General features: G+C 34.3%; 1 protein-coding gene across 1 annotated transcript in view; it reads right to left on the bottom strand.

The window, feature by feature from the left end:
* Positions 1-14,612, bottom strand: part of COL5A2 (collagen type V alpha 2 chain) — a 147,653-nt gene that overhangs the window by 63,693 nt on the left and 69,348 nt on the right. The window contains exons 2-5 of the mRNA XM_052636177.1: positions 10,044-10,268; positions 7,404-7,417; positions 2,385-2,417; positions 1,286-1,318 (exon numbers count right to left, since the gene is read on the bottom strand). Of these exons, the coding sequence (XP_052492137.1) occupies positions 1,286-1,318; positions 2,385-2,417; positions 7,404-7,417; positions 10,044-10,268 (305 nt within the window). The remainder of the gene's footprint in view (positions 1-1,285; positions 1,319-2,384; positions 2,418-7,403; positions 7,418-10,043; positions 10,269-14,612) is intronic.

Here is a 14,612-nt window from a genome sequence, read left to right as displayed (position 1 = left end):
TGTATACAGAAAGGCTGTTTATTTTCACACTGAAGCTTAAAGACTTGTGAAGAAGTAAATATAACAACATCATACCCAATGAGTTGTATGAATTAGTTCAAACAATAGTTGAAAATTTGCAAAGATCATTTTTTTTTTTTGCTCTCTTGTCTTAGACACAAAAACTTACAATTCAAATTTTGAGAACTACATTATTGTCCAAACTCCAAATCTTCAATTTTTCTAAGGAAAGGTATGAATTCATGTTGGTACATGGTATCCCAAACTATTCATTGCTATTCAAGTTGCTGATGAAAGCAATGGCAAAAAAAAGCTTATTCTGCTCCTACCTTGTGTTCCTTCAAGTATCCAATATCATTTTTTAGCTTTGCCTCATCTCCATTGTAAATTTAAAACCCACCAAGAATTTTCCAAATGGTAACTGCAATTGCAGTTATTTTTCCATTAAAATAACAAATGATTATTATATTTCAAAACTGGCATTTCGTGCTTATATCTTAAATTAACTTTTTTCCCCAGAAAATGGCAGTTGCCAGGAGAATTTTATTTCTCTTCAAAAGAGTTTCAACTGAGTTATAAAAATTTGATTGTGCATTTACTCAGTCCAAAACACAATGTTGTTTAAAAGAAAATGCTTCAGAATGACTACAGCAGGTCTGTTGAAGTATATCAGTATTTCACTTATATTGACCTAATGTGCTTTAAAATTTACAGCAGTGTGTGTGTGTGTGTGTGTGTGTGTGTGTGTGTTACGCATCTGGCCACCTGTGCATGCTACCACTAATCCAAACCTGAAATCAGTAGTCTTTTATGCTGAACCAGAAATATGCCATCCTGATATATATCTTCTCAAACCCTACTGTAATATTTACTGTTATACCAATATAATACATATTAATATACTGTTATGTAATAGTAAATATTACAATAGAATATATCAAAATATATCAATAATATCAAATTCTATTGATTTAATTTTAATAATAGATGAAATTAACAGTTTATTTCATGAAATAGATAAAAGTAGTCTATCCTTAATCATTGTCAATAAGACTAATATGCCCTAATTTCAATGAGTACAGTTAACCTAAATAGGGTTCATCAATTTCATTCACTGCTGCAAAGAAATGTTTAAACTTTAAGGTGTTTCAGAACAAAACGTTTCAAGAAACCAAGCACATCATTGTTTTATAATCTATTGTCTTTTCGTGGACATAATATCCATAAAGATTCAGTATCTCAAAGAACTTCAAGAATACCATGAATACTGGAGGCAACTACTTACTGCAGGTCCTGGGCGTCCACGGATGCCTGTCACCTAAACGATAAACGAGACAACACGCAGAGAGAAAGTTTCAAAGAGTTTTAGAAACTCAATAGTCAAATGGATAAGAAGAACAAAAGGCCCGGTTATTACTTTAAAACAAATGGATGTTAGCAATTGGTGCCCATTCCATCCCCAACTTTCTTATAAGGCTAAGACATTAATTTAAATTCTAATACAAGGAGGCAGTACCGGTATAGTGATTAAGAGCTAATGCTGGATCCAGGAAACCTACGTTCAAATCCTAACTCCAACCCTTACCAATTGTATGACCTTGAACTAATTAATTATCCTCTCTGTACTTAAGATTCCTCTTCTGTAAAATGGTGATAATGATTATGAAATTAACTCCCTCTCAGAGCTGTTGTGAAGACAAACAAATAAATATTTAGGAAGGGCTTAATACAGTACCTTATGCACTGTGCTTTTAAATGAACACAACCAATATGAATGGTTTCACTTTTTAGGTAATCTTTGCTAAAAACAAGTCAATTTAAAAGCAAAGCAAAAATGCAAATATTGTCAAATAAATCAACATGTTCTACTTTTGTCTTAACAAAATGATAACTCCTTTAAAAGCAAGAAGAATAGTGAAGAACTTTCATCCTACATAATGACATACTTTATGATCATCTCCAAGTCTAGATAACGCTTAAGAACTCTATACACTGTGGACTTTACATCATGATAATAACATAGCATAGTTCCAGAAGTGTGGCACATTAAATCATGCCTCTCCATTTGGATGATATAGCTAAATATACTATAAAAATATACATCTTAATTATCACTTTATATTCACATACAATATATTTAATTCTGTAAAAGCTTGATTTACACCTTTAGTCATGGGAAAATAAATTAAAGTCAGGAAAAATAAACATGAAATATATTAAATTAAGAATTGATCTATTTTATTTTGCTTGCTTTATACTAAAAGTTTGGTTATAAAATAATTAAATTCCCTATTTTTGAAAGTATGTATATAAGTAATAATATACAATGATGCTATAACTAAGTTTATCAAATACATGAAAAATGTATATACATGTATACTTACAACAGGTACTAATCCTGGTTCTCCCTTTTGTCCCTATGAAGTAAAAAAAAAAATGCAATTAGCAAAATATAGTGGCTTACTGAGCATTAACATGTTATATCAAAATATTCCATGTAAACAATGGAAATTTGTATGTAAGAAAGGTAAAAAATAAAATGAGAAAAAGGTTAATCAATTTTAGAATAGTTAGTCAGACTGTATTCATGAAAAAAACACTGCTTCTCTCAAAAACATGAAAATAAAATTAATCCACTGCGTGAAATGTGTAAAGTTTCCGTTCAGTTTTTACGGCAGTCAGACCCAAAGAGATGATTAGAAATGTCACTGGTGGTTCAGTGGATGGGATACAGGTTTGATCCCTGGCCCAGGAGGGTCCACCCGCCACGGAGCAACTAAGCTCGTGCACCGCAACTACTGAGCCCGCGAGCGGCAGCTACTGAGACTGAGCACCTGGAGCTCACGCCCTGCAGCGAGAGAAGCCACTGAGGTGAGACCCTGCCGCTCAACTAGAGAGTGGCCCCACTCGCCGCAACTAGAGACAAGCCAGGGCACGGCAGTGAAGACACAGCGCAACCCAAAGCAACAAATAAGTATCTTTTTAAAGAATAAGAAATATAACTAACAACAAAGAAAGGCTTGTGATTAAAAAAATGTAAAGTCAAAGCACCATAGGAAAAACCACCCAAAGACAAAGCACAAAGGAAAATCCAGAAATATGTTTATATTTGAACTCTCACACTCATATTACATGCCATTTAGTTTTTAGTAACTTATCAGATGCCAATTCCAAAACACCTGCCATCGTTTTCTTTTTTAAACTCATGGAAGACTATGAGAAATAACAAGAGATATGTGATCATCTTTTAAAGAAAAAAAGGAAAGAAAATAAAAGACATAATGATATTAGGTAATTCTCAATATCTGAGGAAAACCTAGAAAAATTATTTGAACAGGAAAATAGAAAATAACAAGAAACTATCATAACTCAAAGTAAATAAAGCATAATTTGCTTTTATCTTTATCTTAACACCATCTTTGTATCTATATCTTAACACCACAGATATAGATGGAATTTCTTTTGATTCTTAGAACTTTAGATTTTCAAAAATTGTATTCTTATAGCACGATGTCGAGTATGTTGTTTAAATAACATTGGTTGAATTATATCTTTATATACCTCTACTGTGAACTCCCCCAGTGGCTCAGATGGTAAAGAATCTGCCTGCAGTGTGGGAGACCCAGGTTCAACCCCTGGGTCGGGAAGATCCCCTGGAGACAGGGATGGCAACCCACTCCAGTATTCCTGCCTGGAGAATTCCATGGACAGAGAAGCCTGGTGGGCCACAGTTTACGGGATCACAAAGAGTCGGACATGACTGAGCAACTAATACACACATACCTCTATTTTATCACATATTCACTTGTATCATTTATTTCAGTATTTGTCTTCCAATAGATATTGGTCTCCCCAAGGTAATAATTATCTACTTTATATTCTCAGTTGGGCACACAGAAGTTCCCAATAAAATTAATATAGTAATTATCATTAATACACTATAAAAATGCTTTTTCCCAGGTAATTATAGAGAATGAATGCATTAGGAATTATATCCAAACTATAGGAAAAACAAGGGTAATGAATTCTACTTTATTTAACTTCTTTCATATACACTGTTTTTACATATGTTTATAAAAATAATAGGAGTTCATAGTAAGGAATTAGGATGATAGAAAATAGATAAAGTACATATCATAGTCAGTCAGGAGACAATCACTGTTAACATTCTGACAATCTTAGTTTTTCATCAAGTACCTGAGTTTTACCTAAACAATGCTTCAATATTTTACTTTTAGATTTTGTCTTCATTTAAAAAATTATTTTACAATCTTGATAGTCTTAATCGTGGACTCAATAACAGAACAATACCCTGATCATACTTGCTGATTCTAATGCTGAGGTAGCTAATCCTCAGGAAGTCAGGAATAAATTGAGAATTCAGAAGAATTGGAAATGGCTCTACAGAGGCAGGCAGATCCCTCAAGGCAGAACACAAGAGACTGAAAAACACCCACAAAAAGACTAGAGGAAGAGGGGCCAACACACATGAGCAGCAAAGCAGAGAAGCTTATCTCTGCATCCTCCCTCTGCTAACTTCTAGACTAGATCTTTCCGTTTTTAACATGAAAGTAATACAAATTAACCTTTTAAGAGTTTTAAAAAAACTTTCTTTGAAATATCAAGAGAATTTTACTTGTTCGGAGAGGGTATGTAAATCTGTGTCTAATAAATAAAGGACTCTAGTGGCTCAGATGGTAAAGAATCCACCTGCAATGAGGGAGAGCTGGGTTCAGTCCCTGTGTGGGGAAGATCCCCTGGAGGAAAGCATGCAGCCCACTCCAGTATTCTTGCCTGGAGAATTCCACGGACCAAGGAGCCTGGCAGGCCACAGTCCGTGGGGTCACAAAGAGCTGGACATGACTGAGCAACTAAGCACACACATACATGAGAATAATTCCTTTTTGGAACAAGTCTAGAAATACAAGTAAAAAGGGAGGAGAAATTATTTCAGCCAAAATTAGAAAAACGAGCCTTCTACTGTTCCACAATACTTGATATGGGATTGAATGTTCTATAATCAAGTTTTGATAACAAATTTATCTAATGATTCTATGTATTTCTTATTTTGGAAATAAGTCAAAAATGAAAATATTTGTCATTTTGTTAATATGAGCTTTGAATAAATCAATTTATGTGGAATGATTGCTTTACTAAATTTGATTCTCATACCCCTGGGAAACATAAAATTCAAGTATTCATGTTCAGATGAGAATTACAGTTTAAGTTTACTTCTCATCTGTTACTCATCACTTAATGGTATGTGGATATGCCTCATCACTTTTATAGGAGCCTTTACCACAAGAAGCAGTCACAGTTATTTTTCCCACCATCACGTCATCTGCATTATTTGCCTCCTACAGGATTTTAACAAAGGTTCAGTAATCATTTGGTGCTTAACATGAGTGAATGAATAAATTATAAATAAAAATCAATATTATATAAACCTAGCACAAAGTGTGTTTATACAATATCGCTCTGCTCTCATATTTCTGATGACTTGATAATAAATGGCAGAGACATGAAGATAAGCACATAACTAGAATGTGTTAAATTAACAGCTGCTTTGAGGATGTCCTTCTCCAAGCTGTCCCACACCACCTTTGGAAAGAGGCAGTAAACTAGACGACACAGCCTGGCAATTGTCCCTCAATAAACTGGATGATTACTACCCAAATTAAGTTCATTACATCAAAGCAGTTCTCACAGTCAATTCCTTTTTATTTCACAGATTGTTTAACTATTTATCTACTAATTCATCTATCTATCTGTTTGCAGGCTATATTCAAACATTTAAGTTTCATAATTTTTCAGCTTTCAAATGTAAACCAAATGTGAGCTGGCATTTGCAGCCCTTCTCCTCTGACATACATTGACATATAAATAGCTTCACTGATATTTATGACAAATGAGATGAATTTAGGGTATTGCCCTCTGAGCCAAAAATGTAAAAAATGACCAGGACCTCCCCTTGATGACATCACTTTTGCTTACCATGAAGGTATTGCATTGAATTGTACAATTATTAATTTACTAAATTTCCATTGCATGCAAAGGCAAAGAATTTAAATTTGCTGTCTAATATCTCCCATGAAAATTAAGATGACCCTTCATTTTCATTCTTAATTCCTGTGTCTGTTAAATTCCTGTTTCATTCTTAATTCCATCTGGATAAGACTGAGTAAATGTCATACTTTTCAGCTTTACCAGAAAACAAAGAACACTTCCAAGGGGATGGAACTCTCTCACTGAATGGGATCACCCATGTCCAATCACTGGTGACTCAGACAACAGTCCATCTGCAATGCAGGAGACCTGGATTCAATTCCTGGATCAGGAAGATGCCCTGAAGAAGAGAATGACACCCACTCCAGTATTCTTGCCTGGAGAATTTCATAGACAGAGGAGCCTGGCCTGCTATAGTCCATGGATCGCAAAGAATTGGACAAGACTGAGCGACTCTAACACACACATGTCCAGTTAACAAGTGGCTAAACTGAGTAGGTATACCAAGGTCTTGGCTACACCCCATTATTGTCCTGTTGAATGTAATGCTTGTTTCTGGGATTAGATTTCAGGGTCCTTCAATAAGAAGAGGAGAGAAAGGGAGATGATGTGTGTCAAGTCATTCAATTAATTCTTTTAATTGAATCTTTGTGTGTGAAAGTCGATCAGTCATGTCTGACTCTTTGCGACCCCATGGACTTTACAGTTCAATGAATTATCTAGGCTAGAATACTGGAGTGGGTAGCCTTTTCCTTCTCCAGGGGATCTTCCCAACCCAGGGATCAAAACGAGGTCTCCCACATTACAGGCAGATTCTTTACCAGATGAGCCACAAAGCAAGCCCAAGAAATCCAGAGTGGGTAGCCTATCCCTTCTCCAGCAGATCTTCCTGACCCAGGAATCAAACCGGGGTCTCCTGCACTGCAGGCTGTTTCTTTACCAACTGAGCTATCAGGGAAGCCCCAGTCAAATCTTTACTTCTCAATTGCTGGGAGAGCGACCACAATTCCACTGAAGTAGAACAAATACCCTCCCACCATTTCTTTCTTCTTTTCTTCATTCCTTACTTCATTCAATTAAACATTTATTGCAGGGTCTACTGCATTGCAATTAGACACTTATTCTATTATATATAAGGTATATGATTAACATGACATAGTCTCAATCCCTTAAGGATTCACAACCTTCTGAAAGAACCATCTATAAATAAAAATTTTAAAAGTGAAGAAAATAGAGACATCTATAATCTATAATCAAAGTAGCTAAACTATGCTCGTATAGTTATATTCGTATGGTACTTTACAAAGGGCTTTCAAACTCTTCAAAGCCAGAATTATGTAGATGTCATTAGAATTTTTTAAATTTACAAAAATGAAACTATGCAAAGTAAAACTTACCTTTCTTCCTCTTCCTATAAAAAATAAAAGAATAAATATATTATTTTATGCATACATAGTTATTAAGAATCTCAATATTTATTTCAATAATTTTTATAGAGTCAGAATTTAATTTAAAAAGCTTTCCCTGTCACCAGTAGATAGAAATCCAAATTATTTTGCACCAATATTTTCATAAGAGGCAAAATAACATACCCTTAGAAAAATTCTGACATTTGAATATTCTTCACAGCCTTTATATAAAAAAAAATTAACTATTAAAATTGTAACTAATTATCTTCAATCAATATTCTCTATTTTTGATTTTTATACTTTTTTGAGTAGGTTATTCATTCACATGATTTTTAAAAAACCTAAAATATATTAATAAAGGTATAGATTGTACAGTGAAAATTTTCCTTGTCCCCTTTTCTCTATGTCCCACATTTCACTTCTCATCAGAGGTCACTATTATTGATTTTCTTTTAGTCTTCCTAACCAAGAACATAATGGAACATTACATGTATTAAAGTCATTATTTGAGTTAGTAGTGTTCTAAAGTTTTCTTCAGATATATCTTAAATATTTTGTTTTGTTTATCCTTAACCCCTTTATCCTATATATTGCTACTATAAATGAGATATTTTTATTCCTATTACTCATTCTATGAAGTAATATACAAATATATATAGTTATTCCAATTATTCATTAATATTCATAGAATGAATAATAGCAATAAAAATATAATATTTATAATAGCAATATATAGGTGACTCAGATGGTAAAGAATCTGCCTGCAATGCTGGGGACCAGGGTTCAAATCCCTGGGTTGGGAAGATCCCCTGGAGAAGGGAATGCCAGCACACTCAAGTATTTTTGCCTAGAGAATTCCATGGACAGATGAACCTGGAGAGCTACAGTCCAGAGCCTCACAAACAGTCGGACATGACTGAGCGACTAACACACATACATTCTATGAAGTAATTGTATAAGTATATCTATTAATTTGTTAATTTTATATTGCACTATCTTACTAAATTGTTTTGTAGCATTTCCTTACTCCATTCCCTAAGGTTTTGTAAGTACACAATTATATTTTCTATAAATTGATCATTTAACCTCCTCTTTTCTAATATCTAAACTTCTAACTTCTTGTTCTTGTCTAATTGTTTGTTCAGGTGCAGTTAATAATGTTAAATTGTTCTGTGATAATGGAAATTAGGGTTGGTCAGAATTTTCATCTGTCCTGTGATGATATATTTATTGGTGTGTTCTTTATCTCATATATTTAGTTAAACGGTCTCATCTTTGCCTTATAGTATCTTCGTATCAACACTGTTGTCAGTACTTTTTAAAATTATTCATCATGGAATAAATTGGGCTTTCCTAAATCACCTATTTTCAGGAAGTCACGTATTTTGCTTTTTTTTTTTTAATATTTGCAGGAGGTTGTGTATTTTGCTCTTTTTTTTTTTTTTGCTACCATTGTCTCAACATGCACTTATCCCCACAGGTTTAATTTTGCTTTACTCCTGGGGATTCTGTGCAGATCATATCCACTTCAGGCAGCCCTTTAGTGCCTTGTTTATCATTCCTCCCATTATATCTTCCTTACTGTGTGCATGCTAAGTTGCTTCAGTTGTGTCTGACTCTTTGCGACCCTATGTAGTATGTAGACCACCTGTTGTAGCCCACCAGGCTCCTCTGTCCGTGTGATTCTCCGGGCAAGAATACTGAAGTGGGATCTTTCTTATTACATGGCTAAAAGTTAAGTTTGGGTATTTATTCCACGCCAACTGTTACTGTTGAATGATATCCAAGAGGCTAATTGGTAAATTACTGTGTAATGTTTCCATGAAAATACTTTTGAGCACTTCATTATATTTTCTGTTATTTACAGTGAAATTTAGGGGAAAAAATAAAGCCTTGACACTGTCTTGATGAGGGTACATGCAAGCCTCCATTCATGACTGCTAAAACAAATAACCCAAAAGCTTAATATTAATCTTATCTGGTTCACTAAAACAGATAACCATGAACTTGTTTCTCTTATAGGTAAGTTTTCTAACATGTATACTCAAATACAGTCTTTGTTAAACACAGACACTTTTCTCCAAAAAAGAAGCTTTAAGAACCAATAATTTATATTATTGTTTTCTCCAGAAAACCCATTCCATTCTCTTGTTTCTCTTAGCCAATATTAAAAGCATTCTGCATTTATGAACCTGTGTAACACAGGGTGCTGTGGCACTAAATTACATTAGAAATTATTACTCCACTTCCAAGGGTAAAGTTGGCACAGGGAAGAGAAATGTGTTTTTTGATCTCCTCTTAGACATTAATGGACTTCATAGAAAACCAACAAACATCTTGGAGGCACGAGCATGGATAGGGTAACAAAAGAACATCATAAGTAGTACAAGGAATTCCCAAATTAGACATAAACACTTAAATGCAGCCCAAAAAATTCCTCGCTTAAGAAGAAATAGCTTTCTTTTCATTACTGTTAGATTAAAGTGGGTGAGTGAAATTATTATGCCAAAGACTACTGAATAGCAGCTTAATTATTCTCTTGGGTTGCTGAATTCTGAGAGCAAAAAACACTGTAACTATAAAGATAAGTCACTGGACAAATTCTGAGTTGGCCTTATGCATTCTTACCAAAATTGGTATTGCCACCTCCAGTTGTATGTGGACAGACAGGACAGCATTCCCCAGGGGGAGTTACGGGGTCAGCACATTCAAGCACATCCTGGCACTGTATCTTGTCACAAAGAATGGCGCCATTGTCACAGACACAGATCTGGCAAGGGGCAGGTTTCCAAATGTCCCTGTTTAAGTACATCTGACCATTCTGGGTGCAGGCTATTTCTTCACCATATCCTTCTAGAATAAGAAGAAAAAAAAAAGAGGTTAGTAATCTGAAATTTCAGAATCTGGGAAATATTTAGGAAGGTAAATTATCTTGTGGGTTCTAAAATATCTGGGCTAAGTGGTAGCCTCCTAAAGGAGCCAAACACAAATGAGCTTACTCCATTAGTATTTAAAGACAAACATGTAATTCACAATTAAATTACTATGAAACTTATATTGTAGCATGATGGGGGCAGGGAAAATGATCCAAAGTATACTAAATCAGAGTGCTTACCAAAATCATTTTTGAAGATACAAATAATCAAGCAATGTAAGATCATGTTTGAGGGATAAAAGTAAACCATTTGAAAAGAGGGGGAAAAGAAGAGTCCTAAACAGAATACATAATTTCAGTGTTTGGTGAACCCTATGTGACTTTAAACTGACTTGAAACTTTCCATTAGTAAATCCCACAACAGAAAACAATAAGTATTCATATATCATGAAGAAAAACTTAAATTCATTTTAAACATTAAGATAAAAAAAGCTAATGGTTACCCATTCATGGAGTGGATTTCCGCTAAACATTTGAAAGTAGTTTCCTAAACTGTAGTGGAAATGAAAAGCTTATACAGCCAATGCATTAATTATCTTTGTATCGAAATTAACTAAGTCAGGACCAAGACAACATGGTAACCTATTACATAATATCTGCCAAATACTTTTCTATATTTAGATTAAAATTTAATGCAGATTTGGAAATATATATGCACTTTTATACACATAGCAATTCTATTATACATTTACTATAAAATAAACACATACATCTTTAACATTGCGATTCTCAAGAAACAAAACTATAGTATTTTAAAACACAATGTGGATCATAGATCCTTGCTTAATTCCTTTCATTTCCAATTACTTAAATTCAAAGCTCCTTTTTAAAGCCCAAAAGTCCTCCAGTCCCTTCCTCCCAAAGGAATCAATACAACTTGATCCCTTTGCCTGACACTGCATTTCCCTTCCTCAACTCCAACTCCAATAGCTCACTATCACAGTTTGCTACCTGCCTCCCACAATTCTTCTCTAATCTCTAAAAGTAGACTTTCTTTATCCGATTGATATGCTTTATAGAAAGCTTTAAACAACTCATTCATCCATCCATCCATCGATTCATTCATTTTGTATTATAAGCAAGATAATTAAACATTTACTAAAATGGAACCTCTAGGCAAAAATGACTGCTTTTATAAGGTTTATCACAATTAGCATTTTTTAATTTATTTTTACTTGTTTATTTTTTTATTTCCACCACCAGGCAATATAAAAGTGAGAACTAGTGTATCTTGTTCAGCATGGTATTTCTAAAGCTTGACATCATACCTTGCATAGAATCAACATTCAACAAGTACTTTTTCAAAGGATGGACATGAATGAATGAGTGAATCTAAATTATGGTTCACTAAAATTGTACCACTACTTTACAAAAATAAAACTCAAAAAATTTTTTAATGCATTTACAATACCTTTTTGAAAAAATAGTTACATTTAGTAACATTTACATATCTTTCACAATAAATATAGTCAAATGCTAATACAGAACTACAGACAGAAATGATTTCAGTTTAAAGAGACATTAGTCTAAATACCCATCTTCATAACTTCAGAAAGTTTTTCTTGGATAACGTTCTTCTCACTGCTCTATGGAATACTTTGCCTCACATATTTAGTCTCTCATCACAGATATTTGGTAAATGGAAAATTGTTTTCAAAGCATGACACCACATCCTGGCTTTTGTGCCATACATAAGAAAAGCACAAAATTTCTAATCTGTCTAATCTTCACCAACAGATGTTTATCACATACTATGTAGCTCATCAGTAAAATAAAATTGGCTCTGTCTATCCAGTGTTACTATAGGCATGCTCAAGGAAGGAGAAAATAAATATCTAGTTTTAACATGCTTTTCTGCGGAACTATTTTGAAAACATAAGAAAATAGTGCCTCAAAAAAGCAGTGCTACTTGTAGATGAAAAGTCACTTTGAAACAATGTAGTTCCAAGGTGAATGTTTCCATAAAACACAATTTCCATAGAAACGGATTCACACCCATAGTCCATTGAGCTAGTCCATTAAGTACAAAAAAATACTTTTGTTCATTAAGTTTCATGATTAAGACAGAAATATCTAATCACAAGGACTAAGTGCCATTGGCTGAAAATGAGATACACCACAAGTTCAATTTGCTTGCTTCTCACTTGCCACACCCTGGGAGGTAAAAGTGTTCACATGTATTTACAGAGCGTTAAGTGGGCATTCTGAAGGAGATCAGCCCTGGGATTTCTTTGGAAGAAATGATGCTAACGCTGAAACTCCAGTATGTTGGCCACTTCATGTGAAGAGTTGACTCATTGGAAAAGACTCTGATGCTGGGAGGGATTGGGGGCAGGAGGAGAAGGGGACGACAGAGGATGAGATGGCTGAGTGGCATCACTGACTCGATGAAAGTGAGTCTAAGTGAACCTCGGGAGTTGGTGATGGACAGGGAGGCCTGGCGTGCTGCGATTCATGGGGTCGCAGAGTCGGGCATGACTGAGCGGCTGAACTCAACTGACTGAAGTGGGCATGTGCCTAGTACTGCATATGCCAAATATTAAAAGCATTCTGCTCTCAAAAATATATACTATCATTGTGAAGTGAATCTCAATTTCACTGATGAAACAATCATAAATGGGGAAATAGAGAATATGGAAAACAAACAACAACAAGACGACATACAATGATGTTGTTGATTAAATATCATTAAAATGTGTGAGAGCCTCTTCAGGGGTGAGTTATTCTGCTCTCTGTGTCTCCTTCAGGGTTGGGATAAAAAGACACACTCTTTCAGACTTGTGTTAACTCATAGGTCAGTTTCTTCCCTGAAAGCTTAAAACAGTTTTGACCTCAATCCAACTGACAAAGAAGTGGGCCACTATCTTACTTTAAATGACAATGTTAAAAGTTAGTTTTATACTCTGAGTCATCACTGGTCCGTTTCCCCGTGAGGATTTATAATTAAATTTAGGATGATGTGGAAAGTTAGTTGGAATGCTTTTAAATGGCAAGGAGATGAAAAACCACATTCGCTGCTAAACCCTGCCTTCTCTTCCCCCGCACAGAATCCATGCACATCCCAGAAGGCACAAAAACTCAGTGAACTCTCATTGTTCATGTCTGAATGAAAGACATGTACAAAGAAACCCTGGGTGGAAAGTACAGGGTGGCTTGCAGTTCTCAAGTTTGTACAGGGCAGCTGTGTACCTTATGCTTATGTTGTCTTTTCTGTTTTCTACATAGATGTTTATTTAAATGGAAAGAAAAGTAAAATAGAGGAAGCAAAATTGCAGCCAATTTGCAGTGAAGCAGTCATGACATAATTATTTTATGAATGACAATATTATTAAAAATAACTATGAATTTTTATATGACATTCTGAGAGGGTCAATACCATCCTACTGATTCCTCTATAGAAATCATAAAACTAATGCAAGCTGACATTAGCCTTTATTGAAGGCCCAGAAGTTTAAAAATCATTTCTTATAAAATCTGAAAAAGACCTCCAAAACCAAAAGTACTTTGACACTTGTATTTTTTCTCCGTTTATATTTTTTTAAACTTTCCTATAATTGAGGAGGACTGATAGATATCTGATTATATTGCCATTATTTTGTAATCTCTCATCGTGTTGTAACTTCCAGAAATTTTATCTTCCAAGCTACATGTTTCTTTCACTCTTACCAAATGTTCCAACAAACTGAATCAATCCATTGCAAAGTCATTGTCACAAACGTCTTGGCACTGATCTCTTAAGAGAGAAGAGATATATTTTATCTGATCATGTTTTGTTTGAGAGTAACTCAGTTGTTCTGTGTTTCTCAAACATCCTCAAAGATTTGTCTTCTCACAAAGTTTAGGTGCTTTGGAATTTGGCTGTAAGAATTCAGTTCTTAATCACTAGATGGCAGACCAAATCCACCATCTTATTATAATAAACAATTAAAAACTCAGCCATCAGAATTGCTGTTTGACAACTATGGGCCACACCCTATGGCTACATTTCTTTATAATTATACTTGTGTAAAAACTTGTGAATAGAAATGGCCTTATTGAAACCTTTGACTGTTCAGGAGAGATGTAGTTCTATTTTTATTATTAAATTATTGGGCTTTACCTAAAAATTTTGAAAAATACACAAAATAAACCTTCCTAAGCCTATGCTGGACATTCTGTAGACATTGACTGAAGAACTTTCTTGAAGAAATAATACGCTCATCTATCACAGAAATTTTAAATATTTTATTCAGAGAAGTGTTTGTTCAGATCATTGTATCTCA

This window comes from Budorcas taxicolor, chromosome 2 (assembly GCF_023091745.1).
Source record: "Budorcas taxicolor isolate Tak-1 chromosome 2, Takin1.1, whole genome shotgun sequence".
NCBI classification, from domain to species: domain Eukaryota; kingdom Metazoa; phylum Chordata; class Mammalia; order Artiodactyla; family Bovidae; genus Budorcas; species Budorcas taxicolor.
The sequence above is the reverse complement of the archived record's forward strand: the minus strand, read 5'-3'. Positions and strand labels throughout refer to the sequence as shown.